Consider the following 18,569-nt stretch of genomic DNA (forward strand, 5'->3'; position numbering starts at 1 on the left):
TGCACCACAAACCTTCCTCCAATCTCAAAAACAACCATCTTTCACTACTGTTTCCTGTCACTCAGCCAACTTCTTATCCAAGTGCCTATTTTCCCTTTTATTCAATGACCTAGAATTTTACTCAAGTCTGTTGTGTGGCACTGTATCAAATGTCTTTTGAAAATCCATTTACACCAGATCAGCAGCGTTGCCTTTATTGATCATCTCTGTTACTGCCTCAAAGAACTCCAGCAAATTAGTTAAACATAATTTTCCCTTAATGAATGCTGGCTTTCCTTAATTATCCTGCACTTGTCTAAATGATTATTGATTTTATCCCGAATTATAGTTTCCAGAAGTTTCCCTGCCACTGAAGTCAAACTGACTGGCCTATAGTTGCCAGCTTTATCCTTGCACCCTATTTTGAACAAGTAGGTAACATTTACAGTTCTCCAGCCCTCTGGCATCTCCTCTGTGTCTAAGGAGGACTGGAAGATTATCATTAGTGCCTCTCCAATTTCCACTCTCACTTCCCTCAGTACCCTTGGATGCATCTCATCCGGTCCTGGTACCTTACCTATTTTAATTGGGGGATAGCTAATAGCTTTTCTAACACCTCCATCTCAATTGTGAATTGTACCAGTTACCTCCAGTCTCACCTAGGTCTGGGTAGCCCAGAAGCAAAATGCTCATTCAATACCTCTGCTACTTCTCCAGCCTCCACATGCAAGTCCCCTTTTCTGTCACTAATCAGCCCTAATCTTTCTTTTACCACCCTTTTATTATGTACATGCTTAAAGAAGACCTTGGGATTCCCTTTTACGTTAGCTGCCAGCCTCTTTTCATGCTCTTTCCTTGCTTTTATTATTAGTTTCTTCACTTCCCCTCTGGTCCTTCCGTGTTCAGTCTGATTCTCCATTGTATTTTCTACCTGACATCTGTTGTGTACACAATTCTTCCATTTCATCTTCACCTTCATCTCATCATCCAGGGCGCTCTGGATTTATTTGTCCTCCCTTTCCCCTTCAAGGGAATATACATTCACATTGCCTGCAATACCTCTTCTTTGCAGGTGACCCATTGTTCAGCCATCGTTCTTTCTGCCAACGTTTGATTCCAACTCACTTGACTCGGATGCATTCTCATCCCATCGAAGTTAGCTATCCCCCAGTTAATTATCCCTGCTCTTGATTGTGCCTTGTCCTTTTCCATGACCAGTCTAAACCTTATGATACAATGATCACTGTCCCCTAGAGGCTCTCCCACTGATATTTGATCCACTTGGGCTAACTCATTCCTCAGAACCAGGTCCAAAAGCGCATGTCCTTTTTATTGGACTATAAACATACTGTTGCAGAAAATTACCTTGAACACATTCCATGATATCACAGAATCTCTCAGTGCAGAAGAGGCCCTTCGGCCCATCGAGTCTGCACCGACACATGAAAAATACCCGACCTACCTACCTAATTCCATTTACCAGCACTTAGCCCATAGCCTTGAATATTATGACGTGCCAAGTGCTCATCCAGGTACTTTTTAAAGGATGTGAGGCAACCCGCCTCCACCACCCTCCCAGGCAGTGCATTCCAGACTGTCACCACCCTCTGGGTAAAAAAGTTTTTCCTCACATTCCCCCCTATTCAGCCCTTTTGCCCCTTTGTACTATCCCTATCCCAGTCTATATTTGGAAATTGAAGTCCCCCATTATGATTACTCTATAATTCTTGCACCTCTCTGTAATGTCTTTGCAAATTTGTTTCTCCACATCCCTTCCACTAGTTGGTGGTCTATATACAACACCAATCGATGTTATTGCACCTTTTTCATTCCTTACCTCTAGTCAGAAAGATTCTGTCCTTGACCCCTGTGGAACATCTCTCTAGAATTGTAATGCCACCTTTAATCAATATTGCTACTCCCCCAACTTTTCCTTCCTTTCCTCTCTCTCCTAAACACCTTGTACCCAGGAATATTTAACACCCAGCCCTGCCCTTCTATGAGCAAGGTCTCTGTTAGGCAATAATACCATAATTCCATTTGCCAACCTGTGCCTGCAGTTCACCAATTTTATTAACCACACTGTACATTCACACATATGTGCATTAGCACTGATTTAGGCTTTTTTTACTTTTCCCCCTTATTCTGACCCCATTCTATCAAACTCTTAAGCATTCTATCTACCTTGATACTACTCTGATATATCCTCATTATCAGTTGATACTTCTCTCCTTCCCACTGCCAGTTTTTCTCCTCTCCACTCTGAATTTCTCCTCAGATTCTCATCCCCCTGCCAATCTAGTTTAAACCCTCCCCAACAGCACAAGAAAACTTCCCCACAAGGGCATTAGTCCCAGTCCTATTAAGGTGTAACCTGCCCTTATACAGGTCCCACCTGCCCCAGAACCAGTCCCAATGCCTCAGAAATCTGAAGCCCTCCCTCCTACTTCATTTCTCCAGCCACATGTTGAACTGTTCAATATTTCTGTTCTTATGCTCACTAGCTCACAGGCAGTGTGCATTTTGTTTTGATTGAATTTAGAATGTAATTTCTGTGGTTTTCACTTTTTAGTTAAACCTCCTGGGGAGATGGTGGCATATTGGTAATTAGACTGAACTAGTAATCCAGAGGCCCAGGCTAATGTCTGGGGTCACGGGCTCAAATCTCACCACGGCAGCTGGTGGATTTTAATTTGATTAATAAAATCTGGAATTGAAAGCTAGTCTCTATATTGGTGACCATGAAGCTATCACTGGTTGTCGTAAAATCCATCTGGTTCAATAATATCTTTTAGGGAAGGAAATCTGCCGTTCTTACCTGGTCTGGCCTACATGTGACACCAGACCCGCAGCAATGTGGTTGACTCTTAATTGCTTTCTGGAATGGCCTAGCAAGCCACTCAGTTCAAGGGCAATTAAGGATGGGCAGCAAATGCTGGCCTTGCCAGCGACATCCACACCCCATCAAAGAATTTTTAAAAAGCAGCAATTGTCTTTACATTTAATTGCCTGTTGGAAAATGACAGGAAAATGTACTGAATGAGATCAGGAATGTTGTAGCCCTTCTCCAGTAGTTTTATGATGTATGTATTAACAATTAATAAGCATGAGGTTGCTGGTATTGCATTTTAGAGAACATGTTTAAAATATTTACTGCGAATCCATACTATAGAATAATAAGTCACCACTTTTTGAAAAGGGTGCAACTTTGTAAAACTAATCTTTTGTCATTAAACCCTTTAATTCTCACCTGGCCTTCGGTTTTTAAATTGAGAGCTTGTTTACTGTATAATTATTTTTTCCATATATTGCAAGAACAAAGATATTATCAAGATAGCAAATACTTGTGGTGTTGCTGAGCAATTTATTGATTCTCTTGCCTAATGTATATTTTTATTTCAAATAAATTTGGAAGGGAGAAGATGGAATATCAGTGAATTGGGCATTACAGCTTGGGGAGTATCACTTACAGTAACACACTGCTGATTAAACACAGTTTAAAGTTGCACCTATTGGCTGCCTCTCACACATGGAGTCCATTCATCTTGTGCACAAAGGCTTCACTTCATCAAATTGCCCTTAACCTACCCACCTTATTAAAAGAGTAAAATTAAGTAAAAAGTCTATCTATGTGGTAGCATGCATGAATAATTGTTGAGAGTTTTGCTTTCTCTGGCAATGCACTTGGTAAAAGATGTCTTGTGCTTTGTGTGCTATCTTGAATGATTATCTGGCCTCTTTGTAACAAATTAACGCTGCTGAAGTGCTGCAAGAGCCTTGGTGTAATTTCTCATTGAAATCTCATTAGGTACCACAATTGTTATTGAGAGAATGTCAATTTCAGAGCTGAGAGCCTGGATGGGGAAATTAAGTATATAGAGCAGAAGGGTGCTAATTAGCTCAGAGTTGTTGAGAGAGTAGTTAGCAAAGCATTTGGCATTTTGGGCTTCATAACTAGAGGTATTGGACACAAAAGCCAGGGAACCTTTGTAAATCTCTGATTAGGCTACAACTGAAGTGTTGCATTCAGCTGGTCACCACATTTCAGGAAAGATGAGGGTCCTTGAGAAAGTTTAGAGGAGATTTACCAGAATAGTTCCAGGGATGAGGGATTTGAACTACAAGGCTAGGTTGGAAAAGCTGGAGTTGTTCTCCTTGGAGCAAAGGAAATTGAGGAGGGTTTTTAAAGAGCTGTGCAAGATTATGATAGGTTTAGATAAGGTAGACAAAGACAAGCTGTTCCCATTAGCTGATGTGCAAGGGCTAGTGGACACATTTAAGGTTTTGAGCAAGCGGGGGATGTGAAGAAGAACCTTTTTTTGCACAGCGAGTGGTAATGACCTGGAACTTGCTACCTGTGAGGTTAGTGGAAACAGAGAAGATGACTGATTTCAAAAGGATAAGCACTTGAGGAAAATAAACTTAGAGTTACAGGGATAGGGTGGGGGTTTGAGTCTGGCTGGATTGCTCTAAAGAGAGCCAGCATGGACTTGAGGAACTGAATGGCTTCCTTTGCTGTAATGAATCTGGTTCTGAAGTTTCTTGTTGAAATGCAACAACAAGGTAACTCAGAACATGTGTTGAGCCACAGTGAGGTAGGAAAGTTTCATATCAGATATTATAGGAAGGAAGAAGCGTTTTAGTGATGGGAATTTTTTAAAAAAGGAAGTCAACTATACTTCTGCATCTAAACCTATCATAATCTTGCACAGCTCTTTAAAAACCCTCCTCAATTTCCTTTGCTCCAAGGAGAAAAACTCTAGCTTTTCCAACCTAGCCTTGTAGTTAAAACCCCTCACTCCTGGAACTATTCTGGTAAATCTCCTCAACCTTCTCACGGACCCTCATCTTTCCTGAAATGTGGTCTTCAGAGCTGAGTGCAACGCTTCAGTTGTAGCCTAACCAGAGATTTACAAAGGTTCCCTGGCCTTTTTGCCTTCTGCTTCAGTATCTTCAAAGTTTTTCTCGTTATCGAAGTGTGATCATTTCTCAGCTGTAGGATGACTTTGTATATAATACTGAGCAACATTGACACGAGTTTTTGGAATAAAAACAGAAAAGGCTGGAAATACTCAGGCCTGGTAGCACCTGCAGAGAGAGAAACAGAGTTAACATTTCAGGTCTGCTTCTGATGGAAGGTCACAGACCTGAAACGTTAACTGTTACCTTTTCCTGACAGGCCTGAGTATTTCCAGCACTTTGTTTTCAATTTAGAATTGCAGCATCCAGAGTACTTAAATTCCTATACAAATTTATGGATCTATGTGACTTGGATTATTGCCTGATTATCATAGAATCATACAGCACAGAAAGAAGCTATTCAGCACATTGTGCATATGCTCACCTGCATTTAGCTAGAAAAGTTAGCATGAAAGCAAACCACTTTCTTGGCAAGCTTGAAATGGCACATGTGCAGATAATCACCTTGTACTGATGTGTTTTGTTTACAGCTACTGGGATACTGCTTATGACAATGATGTTATGGAAAACCGGGTTGGATTGAACCTATTATATGTCCAGGTAAGAGGAGTTTTGGTTACCAAATATTTGCAACTCGAGGACTATAACTAGGTGAGCCACTTTCGAATTTCATTGGGCCTCAACTTCCTTCGAGTCAGATTGCCACTCCACTCCTAGTTTTTACCTTAAATTTTTTTTTCCATCCTGTCTTTGCCCAACCTTCCAACTCAGGCCGGGCGAGATCCAAGTAGTGCTGTGTGTTCCCAGGGTCTAGCATTGAAGGGCAGCTCAGCCAAAAGGAAGGAGGCCACCCACCCCCTCTGTTTTTTTAGCTGCCGTAAACTAGGTAAGTTTAAAGATCCAGTTGAGTTTACATGTCCCTACCAGGCCAGAGAGAAAGTAAGTGTAACAGGTAAGGTAGGGATTTTGACAGGGAAAGTGTGACTGGTTTAGGTCGGGCCTTGTAGGGGTGCTGGGGAGGTTCGGGTCGGGCCTTTGGCGGGGGAAGTGGTGGTGAGGGAGTGTGTCAGATTGGGCCTTGAGGTTTGGGGAGGAGGAGGCAGGTCAGGCCAGGCCTTCTTGGGGTGTAGGTTCCCAAGGATAGGGGGGGAGGGTTGAGGGGGTGTTGGCTGGGCCAGGCTTGGGTGGGAGGGGAGTGGGTCGGGCCTTGGAAGTGGTGGGTCTTGGTGGGGTGGGCAGGGCAGTGTTGTGGAGGGTGTCAGGCTTGGGGGTGGGGTCGGTCCTTGGTGGGGGTGGGGGCGCAGGTTGGGCTGGGCCTTGCGAGATGGAAGGGGAGGGTCGGGTCAGGCTGGGACAGGGGAAGCAGGCCAGGTTGGGCCTTGCAGGGGTCAGAGAGAGTGGATCGAGCCTTGGCGGGGCGAGGGGTAGGAGCGGTTCCGGCCTGGGGAGGGTCTCGGTGGGGGTGGGGCGTTGAGGTGGGTGTCAAGGTGAGGTTGGGCTGTGTCAGGCCTGGGGGGGTATAGTCGGGCTATGGAGGGCGGCAGGGATTGTGTCAGATTATGCTTTACAGGGGGAGGGGGTTTTCGGGTCCGGCCTTGTGGGGGGTGGGGGTGGGCGGGGCCTGGGAAGGGTGGGTGGGTATAGGATTGGGTGAGGCTTGGTGGAGGGGGGTTGGACCTTGGGTGGGGGTTGCAACGGGGGGTGCTGTTGGGTCGGCCTCGGGAAGGGGGAGTGTGACGAGAGTTGGGGCTGGGTTGGAGAGTTCCCATCCGGTGTTTGTAGTCCTTTACAGGTAGGGGTGAGGCGGGTGGAATCCAGTGGGAGAGGGTGAGTCTGGGGGATGCGGAGTGGGTAGATTCCAGTGGGGGTTGGTCTTGGTCTGTGCAATAATTACCCAGAAGTTAGAAGAGATTTTAATTCTTCTACTAGTGAGTAACTATTGATGTCAGACAGTCGGAACCATCTAAAGTTTGCGATTTAAATCGCATTTTCAGATGGTTCCCAGTGCAGGGTAATTGCCCAGGGGAAAATTGCACTGTTGGGCAATTGCCATGCAAGCCTTACCTGTGAACTTCTGAAGGGGATTCCCTAGCACGCCTTTACGACACCCTGGAACAGGCCTGAAATTACGGCCTGTTGTCTTTTGAATTTCAATTAGCAAAGTGTCAAAATGAATGACCCTAAATATTGCAGAATACTTTTTTGCCTTACCCCTGCCTTCTCCTGATGTTCCAACATGCTACTATTCCTCCTATACTGCTTCCTACTAAAGTTGATGGCTTTTGATTGATTCTACACTCCTACCCACCCCCCCTCCCACTTCCTGCATTCTGTTCCCTTTTTTAAAAGAGGAAAATAATAATTGTACAAATACGCTTTCTTAATCTAGACACTGCCTCTCTGACCATTTACTCAGATGATGAATTCTAGGGAAGTTCCATTTTTAAAAATAGCAGCATACTGGACTACAGAGTAGCCTCACTAGCTGCAGTGTTGCTTGAACCCAGAGATGACATTATATGTTTTCTCCCTTTTAGCCAGTAGGAACAAAATATTGCTTTAATCTTATGTCCCTATCCAGCCATCTTTAACATGAGGTGTTTCAGGACTTAGAACACAGTAAAACATTCCATTCGTAGATGCTGCTGTCAAATCCCAAGATATCCCAGAAGTTTTAAATGGCTGCTTCGCATCAGTGCTTTATTAAATATTGGCAGAGAACCTAACATGGTCTTTTCTTAATGCATAATTACCAAAAATTATTACCTGGTGATTTGTCTCAATTCTGTTTATGGGATCTTTTACACTATCAGATCAGTGCTTCCCAAACTTTTTCCTGCAGTGACCTCATTTTAATGCTTTTAAGTTGACGTGACCCCAGAGTGAGAGCGAAGGGTGGGCTGGAGGTTTTGTGCAACTTGCATTGATGTTTAATTGTTTGTAAGAGATGTGCCCCAAGCCCTGTAAAGGCTTCACGTGATGTAGACTGCTGCTGTAAGGAATTAGTTGCTTTGCTACACAGCTTCTGCCTCTCCTAATTGTACTAACATGGATGAAACCATAAGACTTAGGAGCAGAAGTAGGCCATTCGTCCCATCAAGTCTGCTCCGCTATTCAATGAGATCATGGCTGATCTGATAATCCTCAATTCACTTTCCTGCCTTTTTTCCATAACCCTTGATTCCCTTATTGATTAAAAAGCTGTCTGTCTCAGCCTTGAATGTACTTAATGACCCAGCTTCTACAGCCCTCTGTGGTAAAGAATTCCACTGATTAACTACCCTCTGAGAGAAAAAATTCCTCCTCATCTCTGTTTAAATGGGTAACCCCTTACTCTGAGATTATGCCCTCTGGTCCTAGACTCTCCCACAAAGGGAAACAACCTCTCGGCATCTACCCTGTCAAGCCCCCTAAGAATCTTTTATGTTTCAATAAGGTCGCCTCTCATTCTTCTAAACTCCAATGAGTACAGGCTCAACCTACTCAATATCTCCTCATAAGAAAATCCCTCCATACCAGGTTCAACCTAGTGAAGCTTCTCTGGACTGTCTCCGATGCCAGTGTATCTTTCTTTAGATAAGGAGACCAAAATTGCTCAGTGTTCTAGGTCTAACTAGTGACTTGTATAGTTTTAGGAAGACTTCCCTATTTTTATACTGCATTCCCTTTGAAATAAAGGCCTATATGATTGTTCTATCCATAAAACGGCCACCCCGTCAGCAGTCTGTCTACAGTCGCGCTGCTTAGTGACACTCACGCAATTTGCTTGCCATACGAAAGGGCTGGTATAAAGTGGCAGCGTTAAAATCATTTCTGTTCCAGTGGCGCAGGAAGCTTTGTATACTAATTGAACCATGGAGTGGATATTTTTGACAAAGGACATTACATCAGAGCGCACATGCTGTCATGCTCCACATATAAGTGTACAATAAATAAAATAATGTGCCCTCAGAGAATGGGCAATTAAAATTCAGGCTGCAAACTAAGCTAGAGGCATTTGTAACAGAAACATCGTCATCTCCCTCTCGCTCCCCAACTCTGCTGCTCGCTGCTTTCTTCCCCAACCCTGCCGCTTGCCTCATCCCTCCCAGGATGCCATAGTGAATACTGCTGGATCAAACTCAAGGCAGCAAAATAGAAGCCAGCTCCCACAGATCTCGCGATAACCAGCCAGACTCTTGCTGTGGAACATGCCAAGGAACTGTAGTTCAATCAGAGTTCCATTAGGCAGCTTTGTGGCCGCCATTACAGTCTGACCTTGAGATTTCAAAATTTCATCCTACAGCCCCACTAGGGGTCCCAGTGCTTGGTTTGGAAATCACTGCATTAGAAAATACATTTTCATAAGAACATCCAGGATACATTCAAGTAAGGTTTCCAGTTGAGGAGATTAGCGCCTTCAATACACAGATGTGAATTCCTGATTATTTTTGGGGTGAAAGGTAAAATAAATGGGCTCATGCAGACACTTGAAATGTTAAAACTACTGCCTGCCTTCATGTTCTTCCTTCAGTGAAAACTTTAGTGCATTTAAACGACATATCAAAAGCTAGTTCTCCCTAACTAAAAGAATTTCCTTTTAACAGACAGTAGCAGACATTGAACGGGGGTGGATCCTTGTCAATAAGGAGCAACACCGACAGCTGAAATCACTTCAAGAAAAAGGTTCCAAAAAAGAGGTGAGTTGAGTTAGGTACTCTGGTACTTAGGCTTTCTTTATATAGTTTTCATTCTATTAGTGCCAAAAGTACAACCTCTTTTGAAAATAGAATCTCTTAATCTTGATGTATTGCATGTCTGTCTCCCTATGCCATTGTGACTACTGTTTTTTGAATGCAGAGATTCCCCATGGTAGAGGTGAGCAGAGGAGATTGAGCAAAAAAACATTTCCACAATGGTAAAAGATAGAAATTTGAGATTATGGCATTTAGCTTTGAAATGGGCTTGACATTGCCTCTTGGAAAATCTGTTCATCAGTGAGTGACAGACTGTAATATTGTGAGGAAATTACAGAAGTGATGTGTTTATTAAGCATTTGATGTAAATTAACTAATTGGTGCAAAAAAGCTTTTACAAGTTTGCCAAATACATGATGGAAATCATTGCTATGCATTGGGCAGTGTTGCATCCTCAATCATTCAAATTCCAGTTCAGCTGCCTAAGAACAACCATCCTTTCTGTTCTCATTTATCTGCACTGTCTTCCTGCCCTCTAGTGCATTGAATTGAAAATCCTCATCAAATTACTCCAAAGCAAAGTTTTCAGTTGCCTTGGCCCCACTTGGCCAATCCCTTCTCAAACCTTCCTGCCTCTTTTGTTCTTCCATTATTGAAACTTTCTTGTTCAACCTTTATCACAAATTCCAGCATCTGTTCCTGCATTTCTTTTAATAATTTTCTTCCTTTCAGCATCAGCCTCCTCTCTCCCCCCCCCCACCACCCCCCCCCCCCCCCACCCCCCACGGCCACCTTATTTATTTCTATCCCTTTCACTAAGTGCACCAGATGTTTTCTGTTTGTTGTGGGGAAGTTACTGGGAGTGGGTGGATCATTATGAACTGTTCAGAGTGTTGGCATGGATATATAAAGGGAAAGTCATATCTGGTTATTCTAGTTCAATTTTTTGATGAGGTCACTACAATTGTAAATAAGGGAGAGTCTGTAGATGTTTGCATGGGCATCTAGAAAGCCTTTGATGTTTTGCACAAGGGATTGGCAAAACTAAAAGTATTGGGGGTAACCTTGCAAACATGTTTGGTAATTGGTGGGGAGATGGACGACGTAGAAGGAATCATAGCATTTATAACACAGGAGGCAGCCATTTCAGCTCTCAGCAAGAGGAACTCAGCTAGTGCCACTCCTCTGCCCTTTCTCCGTAGCCTTGCGAATCTTTCTCTTCAGAAAATTATCCATTTCCCTTTTTGAAAGCCACGATTGAATTGCCTCCAATACACTTTCAAGCAGTGCATTTCAGATCCTAACCATTTTCTGTATATAAAAAAAAAAAGGTTTTCCTCGTGTTGTTCCTGGTTCTCTTGCTGATCAATTATAAAACGGTAAAGACAATGTACTCTGGTAGGTGTTCCTGGGGATCTGTACTGAGGCGTCAGGTTTTTACCATATATGTTAATAACATGCATCAAGAAATAGAGCTGTACATCCAGATTTGCAGATGACAGCAAGTAAGGCACAGTGAATTATGTAGCTGGCAAAGTGATAAATAGTAATAGTTTTTAAATGGTGAAAGAGTGGAAACTTTAGAGGAGAAATGGAATTAGCGTGCCTATGTCATCAAATTACTAAAAGCTAGTGCAGAGGTGTAAAGTTATCAAAAAGGGTGGGCCATTATGTCAAGGGGGCTGGGATACACAGCTAAGGGAGGATGATAGCATAGTGCTAATGTTACTGAAGCAGTGATCAGAGGCCCAGGAAAATGTGTTGGAGCAATGGGCCGGCCTGGATTCTGTTGGATCATTGATTGGGGGGGGTCTCACCCACTTGTTGGAGAACTGGTGGGAATCCCCTCTCAGATCCATGGGGGGAAAGCCCAACAGAATTAAGTGCCTAAACAACCATCAATGGGCCTTCCCCATGATTGAGGCCCCCAGCAGAGGAAGTTCCACCTGCCGGGAGCTGTCAGCCAATCAGAGGCCAGCAGCATCTCATGCCATTATCGGGTGCAGTGGCAGCTGGCGGAATGCACCCACCAGAGGTCCAAGATCATTGCAGGACCCCAGACCAAAGGTGAGTCATGGGGATCAAGAGTGGGGGTGGTGGGGGGGTGGTTGTGCAGGAGTTGTCAGGGGCTGGCCTTCAGTGGTGCCCACCCCATGCCTCAATTAGGCACCATGAGGGATCTCCCCCCCCGCCCCCCCACACACCCCAAAATGGTGGGCGGCCTTCAGGAGGTGTGGGGAAGCATGCACCCCCCATTTAATCTTTGAGCTGCCATTAAATTGCGGTGGGCTTGGATAATAGGTGTCAATTGGCTCATTTAATGAGCCTGTTTTACATCCCGCTGCTGGTGGCCAGGAATGTCGTGCCAGCTCCTTCTGCCCTCCGACTTAATTGGAGGTTTTCGCCGCTGCTGGCAGACTGAGGCAGGGCCTCTCCCACAATTAACTGGGTCCAGCTACAATGTTTCCCAGCAGGAGGGACTGCTTCTAATCCAACCTATGAGTGCAAACCCAATCATGGCAGCAGGAGGGATTTAAATTCAATTTTTTAAATAAAATGCTAGTCTCATTAATAATGGTCATGAGACTACTGGATTATTGTAAAAAGAGTAAAAATGACCTAGTTTACTAATGTCCTTCATAGAAGGAAATCTTCCATCCTCACTTGGTCTGGCCTACAAGTGACTCCAGATCAATAGCAACGTGCTTGGCCATAACTGACCTCTGAAACAGCCTAGTATCATGCACAGTAAAGGCATGTCCTGTTCATATATTTGACAGTAACACATTCCAGGTTTCAAGCTTCTGGAACTGTCTTTTATATTTTAAAATGGACACGCGCTAAAATGGTTGTCAAGAGGTCAGGTAACATTTGCTTATTCAACAGAATATTTCAAGCTTCTAGAAAGCTCTAATTGAATCACCCTGGGTGGGGGAACCTACCCCTGGAATGGACATTGTTCAAAGCTTGCTCCAAGCACAGAATCAATGGACTCCTAGACTCTGTCTCCAAGTTTGCAATTTAACAAAATAAAGCTGACGAGAACAGTTATGATATACACCAGTTAAGTGTGAAAGACTTACCATCTATCTCCTATTGTGTAGTGATAGTTTTGGACTTCCAAACCATTCTGGTTGGACGACACCAGCATCGGTCATGTGACCGAAACAGGCTCAAGATAACAAGTTTTATTGAAAGACTCAAACCAGTGCAATTGACAGAAAAATACCAAAGATGCAGAAAACGCAGTGTCATCTTTATCTTTTAAGAACCAAGAGGCTGTAATAGTCTCTTTAAAAGCCTCCCAGCCTGATTACAAAATTCCCAAGCCCACCTATAAAGGAATTGGATGTCCTGATACAAAAGCCACAAGTACCTAACTTCATGACCTGCTGAGCATACACCTCTTGGAGGAGGATCCTGTAACAATCTAGATATCTGACTTGAGCAGTTTGAACCCATCTAAACAACAACTCGAGTGGGAAAGATTCCTTCATCACCAGACCCAAAAAGACTACTTTCCTACAATGAGTTAGACATGCGAACTGTTAACTGTTCCTTTGATTTGACACTTGTAGAAGTTCACTGTCTTCTTCAGCGCTATCTTTCGTGAGTGTGTGGTGTGTGATTGATGTAGCGTTTTGGATTTTTCTGGGTGAGTGTGTGAATAAAAAAAACTTTATTTAAACCCACAAAAGCCTGCTGCTGGATTTTTTAATTGACCACATGCAAAAGGGGGCTTAGAAATACACAAAGCTATCTTTCCAAAGAACAAAACAATGATTACAGAAAGACGGGAAGGGAATTGGGGGTTTCAGCTTAACTCTTTTCCCCCTCCCCCCAAATCCCTAACACCCAGCATTCCATTCAGTTGTATCAAACTGCTGCTGATAGTACTGTGGCCATCCCTGCACCGTATGGACTGTTGCAGTTCAAGAAGGTGGCTCTCAACCACCTTGTCATGGGCAATTAAGGATGGACAACAGATGCTGCCCTTGCCTGAAATGCTTACGTCTCAAGAATGATTTTTTTTTTTAAAAAAGGAGTTATTCTTCAGTTTTACAGGACCATGATCAGACTCCATATGGAGTATTGCATTCAGCTTTGAGCACTACACCTCAGGAAAAAATATTGGCCTTGAAATAGGTGTAGTGCAGATTCGCAAGATACTAGGGCTTAGAGGCAAATTTTGAAGGCGTATTTCCAAAGCTTTGTAGTCTCTTAAGGGGTAATCTGATCAAGTGGTTCAAATAGGATGGATACTATTACAGCCTTGGAGACCAATAACTTTAAAAAAATAAATTCAAACTCCTAGTTATTAACTGAAGGAATTTCGCTGCAGGATTTCACAGCTTAAATAAAAACCTTTACCGTACTAGAGTTGAACAAAGCAAGCACTATTTACTTAATGCCTGAAAACCTCAACACAACTCCTTGTTCTACTTTTATTCCCACCCATCAGTTCCCTTAAACTTTACAGGATCTTCTGGGACCAAACCAAAGTGTGCCATAGTTCTCAGGAATTCACTTTGATTCTCCTCAATATTCCTGCTGTTCTCCAAGGTACGAGATTTCTTGGGGTCCTTCCAGTCGCATTCGGCTAGGCGAGCCCTCCAACTCCTCACAGTTGTGAACTCCACAGCTCAAGCATGGGCCTCACTGTCTTCTTGCTTAATGATTCCAACTCGGAAAACACCCTTGGTTCTGACAGCCGTCTGCTACCGTTTCCAGCTGCTTTTCAGCTCCTGGTAGATTTTAGTGAGAAAACATAGCAATAAAACCCCAAACCAAAAAAAACTCCCTGCAATTATCCCCACGGCAATGTGGCACATCTGGGATGTCCAGACAAAGATTTAAACTAATTAACTTTACCTTCAAAACATGCCTTTGATTCTGGGACACACATGAATAATTTATATCTGATGGGGGCAATTGCAATCTTACCAGGCTCACTGGGTCCATTATGAAGCTGAGAGGGGACCACCTGTTGCTTGCTCTTTTTCACATCTCTAACCCCTTTAAGTAAACACGGACCATCCTTTGAATTGTAATTATCGTAAGAGGTGTTTACCAATTTCTCAAATCCAGGCCTTTTCCCATTTATCTTACATTGAAAAATTCAATTTTCAAAACTCTAATATTAATCATAAAATTAGATATTCATAACAATACAGAGAAATTATTTCTTCTGAGATAGATTATTTTACATTTATGACCGAGTTCTTGTCTCGCCCACAAGTGGAATTTTTTTTAAGCTACTCTATCAAACTCTTTTGTAATCTTAAAAGCTGTCTATCAGGTTTCCCCCCCCCCAGCCTTCTCTTTTACGTAGAGACTCGGCCTGTTCGATCTTCGATGGGTGTAACTTCTCCAATTGTATAATTCTGGTAAATTTCTGTGGCACCTTCTCCTGTGCTTTTTACATAATATGAAGATCAGAACACAACCTCTCTGCTTTTCAATTCTATCTCTCAAAATGAATTCCAATGCTATGCTTGCTTTGTTTTTATAACCTTATAAATGCATCGCTACTTTTAGTGATTTGTGTATCTACCCTTGGAGCCCGCTGCTCCTCACTCCATTTATACTATTTTCCAAGGAGCATATAGCCTCCTTATTCCTACCAGTTTTTCTCCAGTTTAAAATAAATTAAGCTAAGGAAAGGTAAGGGTTCTAGTTTTTATTTAAAGTACATAAATTTAACTTTTTTTTACTGTATTTAACTTAAAGTAAGTAGGTTTTATTTTCAACTAGAGGCATGGCAGGGCAGCTCAGTCCCATGTTATGTACTGCCTGCAACATGTGGGAAGTCCTAGACGCTCCTTGCGCTCTGACCGACCACGTGCAGGAAGTGCCACCAGCTGCAGATACTTGAGCTCTGAGTTTCGGAGCTTGAGTGGCAGCTGGAGGCACTAAGGTGCATCCGCGAGGCTGAGAGTTTCGTGGATAGCACGTTTTTAGACGTGGCCACCCCACAGCTTACGGAAGTGCAGACAGAGAGGGACTGGATGACCATCAGTCAGAAGAAAGGTGTCAGGCAGGTAGGCAGGAAATCCCCAGGGTGCATCTCACTTGAGAACTGTTTTTCTGTGTTTGGAAAAAGGTGAGAATGACTGTTCCTCTGGGGAGTACAGCCACGCTCATGGCACTGTGAGTGGCTCAGCTGCACGGGGGGGGAGGAAAAAGAGGGGAAGAGCAATAGTGGTAGGAGACTCGATAGTAAGGGGAACAGACAGGCATTTCTGTGGCTGTAGACGTGACTACAGGATGGTATATTGCCTCCCTGGTGCCAGGGTTAAGGATGTCACTGAACGGCTGCAGGGCATTCTAAAGGGGGAGGGCAAACAGACAGAAATCGTGGTACATATTGGTACCAACAACATAGGTAGAAAGAGGGTTGAGGTCCTGCAAGCAGAATTTAGGGAACTAGGAAACAGATCAAAAAACAGGACCTCAAAGGTAGTAATCTCTGTATTACTTCCAGTGGCACGCACTAGTGAGTATAGAAATAGGAGGCTCATCCAGATGAATGCGTGGCTGGAGAGGAGGGAGGGCTTTAGGTTTCTGGGACATTGGGACTGTTTCTGGGGGCGGTAGGACCTGTACAAGGCGGACAGGTTGTACCTGAACTGGAATAGGACCAACATCCTTGAAGGGAGGTTTGCTAGTGCTGTTGGGGAGGGTTTAAACTAACTTAGCAGTGGGGTGGGATCCTGAGAGGAGGTTCAGCAGGGGGAGATGCACAGCTAAAATTAGGAGAGAGCGCAAGTGAGTCTGGAAGGCATCGAAATTATAGGCCAGTTAAGGCACAAGGGAGTTTGGCAAGTTTGGATGGTATTTATTTTAATGTAAGGAGTCTGATGAATAAGGTAGATGAGTTGAGGGCACAAATTAAGACATGGAAGTATGATGTCATTGCTGTCACAGAGACATGGTTGAGAGAGGGGCAGGATTGGCAGCTCAATATTCCAGGATATAGGGTCTTCAGGCAAGACAGAGAATGAGGTAAAAGAGGAGTAGGTATTACAATATTGATCAAGGAATCAATTACAGCAGTAAGGAGGGATGACATCTTAGAAGGCTCCTCAAATGAAGCTTTTTCCTTTTCCTGTTCATTTATACATAAATGCATGTGTTTTGCAAGTACAAGTGCCAAAAGTTCCAAGCTATAGGTAACCTTATTCTCTCCTTTCTTATTTCATAGAAAATAATGTGTATTCAATAATGGAGGTATAATGGTGAGAGAATGATAGGCTCATTATGATGTACAGTTTTAAAGACTAGTGAAAATAGGCTGTAGAATACTTTCATCAGTCACTGAATACCATGAGTATATTCAGGAGAATTATTTCAGAGCAGTACATACTGGAGCCGACCAGGGAGCAGGGTATTCTAGACCTGGTAATGTGTGATAAGATGGAATTAATCAATAACCTTATGGTAAAGGAACTTCTAGGTGACAGCAATCATAACATGACTGAATTTCATGTTCAGTTTGAAGGGGTCTAAGATTTGTGCTTTAAACCTAAATAAAGGAAACTATAAGGCTATGAAGGGCAGTGCTGGCCAAAGTGAACTGAGAAACTAGGTTAAAAGGTAGGACAGTAGAAATGTAGCAGCAACCTTTTAAGGAGGTATTTAATAACCTCAGCAAAGATTTATTCCAGTGAGAAAGCAAGACTCTTTGAGAAGGATGCAATATCTGTGGCTAAATAAGGAAGTTAAGGATTGTATCAAATTGAAAGAAACACTGTACAAATCTGCAAAGATTACTGATGGGGCAGAAAATTGTTCAGATTGTAAGAACCAGCAAAGAATGACTAAAAATGATAGATGGAGAAAGTAGAGTATGAGGGAAAGCTAGCTAGTAGTGTAAAAATTGAGTTTCTACAAGTATTTAAATGGGAAAAGAGTAACTAAAGCTATTGTTGGTCCTCTAGAGAGTGTGTCTGGGAAATTGATCGTGGAAAACAAGGAAATAAAGGCATTGAGCAGGTATTTTGCATCCATCTTCACTGTTGAAGACTTAGAAAACTTTCCAAGAACACTTAAATTAAGAAATGAAAGGGATGGAGGAATTTAAAACGATCACCATTACCAGAGAAAAGTTGCTGGGGAAACTATTAGACCTAAAGGCTGACCAAGTCCCCAGTACCAGATGGCTTGCATCCAAAGGCCTTGGAAGAAGTGGCTGCAGAAAGTAGAGATGTTGGTTATATTCTTCCAAAATTCCTTCTGAAGGGTCCCAGTGTATTGGAAAATGGCAAATGTAACACATTTATTAAGAAAAGGAGGGAGACAGAAATAGTTAGACCAGTTAGCCTAACACCTGTGAACGGAATTTGCTTGAATCCATTCAAAGAGGTTAAAGCAAGATACTTAGAAAAACATAATAGGATCAGTCAGAGTCAACATGGCTTTGTGAAAGGGAAATTGTGTTTAACCAATTTATTGGAGTATTTTGAGGAAATAACGAGCAAGGTGGGAAAAGGGGAACCTGTAGGTGTGGTGTACTAGGATTTCCAAAAGGCATTTGATAAGGTGCCACATCAAAGGTTACTACACAACATAAGAGTACATGATGTAGGGGGTAACGTGTTAGCATGGATAAAGGATTGGTTAGCTAAACTAACAGGAAGCAGAATGTAGGGTTAAATGGGTTATTTTCAGGTTGGCAAGCTGTAACTAGTGGAGTGCCACATGGATCAGTGCTGGGCCTCAACTGTTTACAATCTATATCAATGACTTGGATGAAGGGATGTAATGTATGCTAGCTAAATTTGCTGATGACACCAAGGTAGGTAGGAAAGTAAGTTGTTAAGAGGAGGTAGAGAAACTGCAAAGTGATTATAGTTAAATGAGTGGCCAAAAATTTGGCAGATGGAGTATAATACGGGAAAATGTGAACTTGTCTACTTTGGCAGGAAGAATAGAAAAGCAGTATACTATTTAAATGGAGAGAGATTGCAAAACTCCATGGTACAAAGGGACCCT

The 18,569-nt window shown here is 42.9% G+C and overlaps 1 protein-coding gene across 2 annotated transcripts in view; it reads left to right on the plus strand.

Moving 5' to 3' along the window:
* Window positions 1–18,569, plus strand: part of snx17 (sorting nexin 17) — a 92,635-nt gene that overhangs the window by 46,000 nt on the left and 28,066 nt on the right. For both annotated transcript variants that reach the window (XM_078542329.1, XM_078542330.1), the window contains exons 8-9: window positions 5,430–5,499; window positions 9,486–9,578. In XM_078542329.1, the coding sequence (XP_078398455.1) occupies window positions 5,430–5,499; window positions 9,486–9,578 (163 nt within the window). The remainder of the gene's footprint in view (window positions 1–5,429; window positions 5,500–9,485; window positions 9,579–18,569) is intronic.

Source organism: Cetorhinus maximus, chromosome 5 (genome assembly GCF_964194155.1).
Source record: "Cetorhinus maximus chromosome 5, sCetMax3.hap1.1, whole genome shotgun sequence".
NCBI classification, from domain to species: Eukaryota; Metazoa; Chordata; class Chondrichthyes; order Lamniformes; family Cetorhinidae; genus Cetorhinus; species Cetorhinus maximus.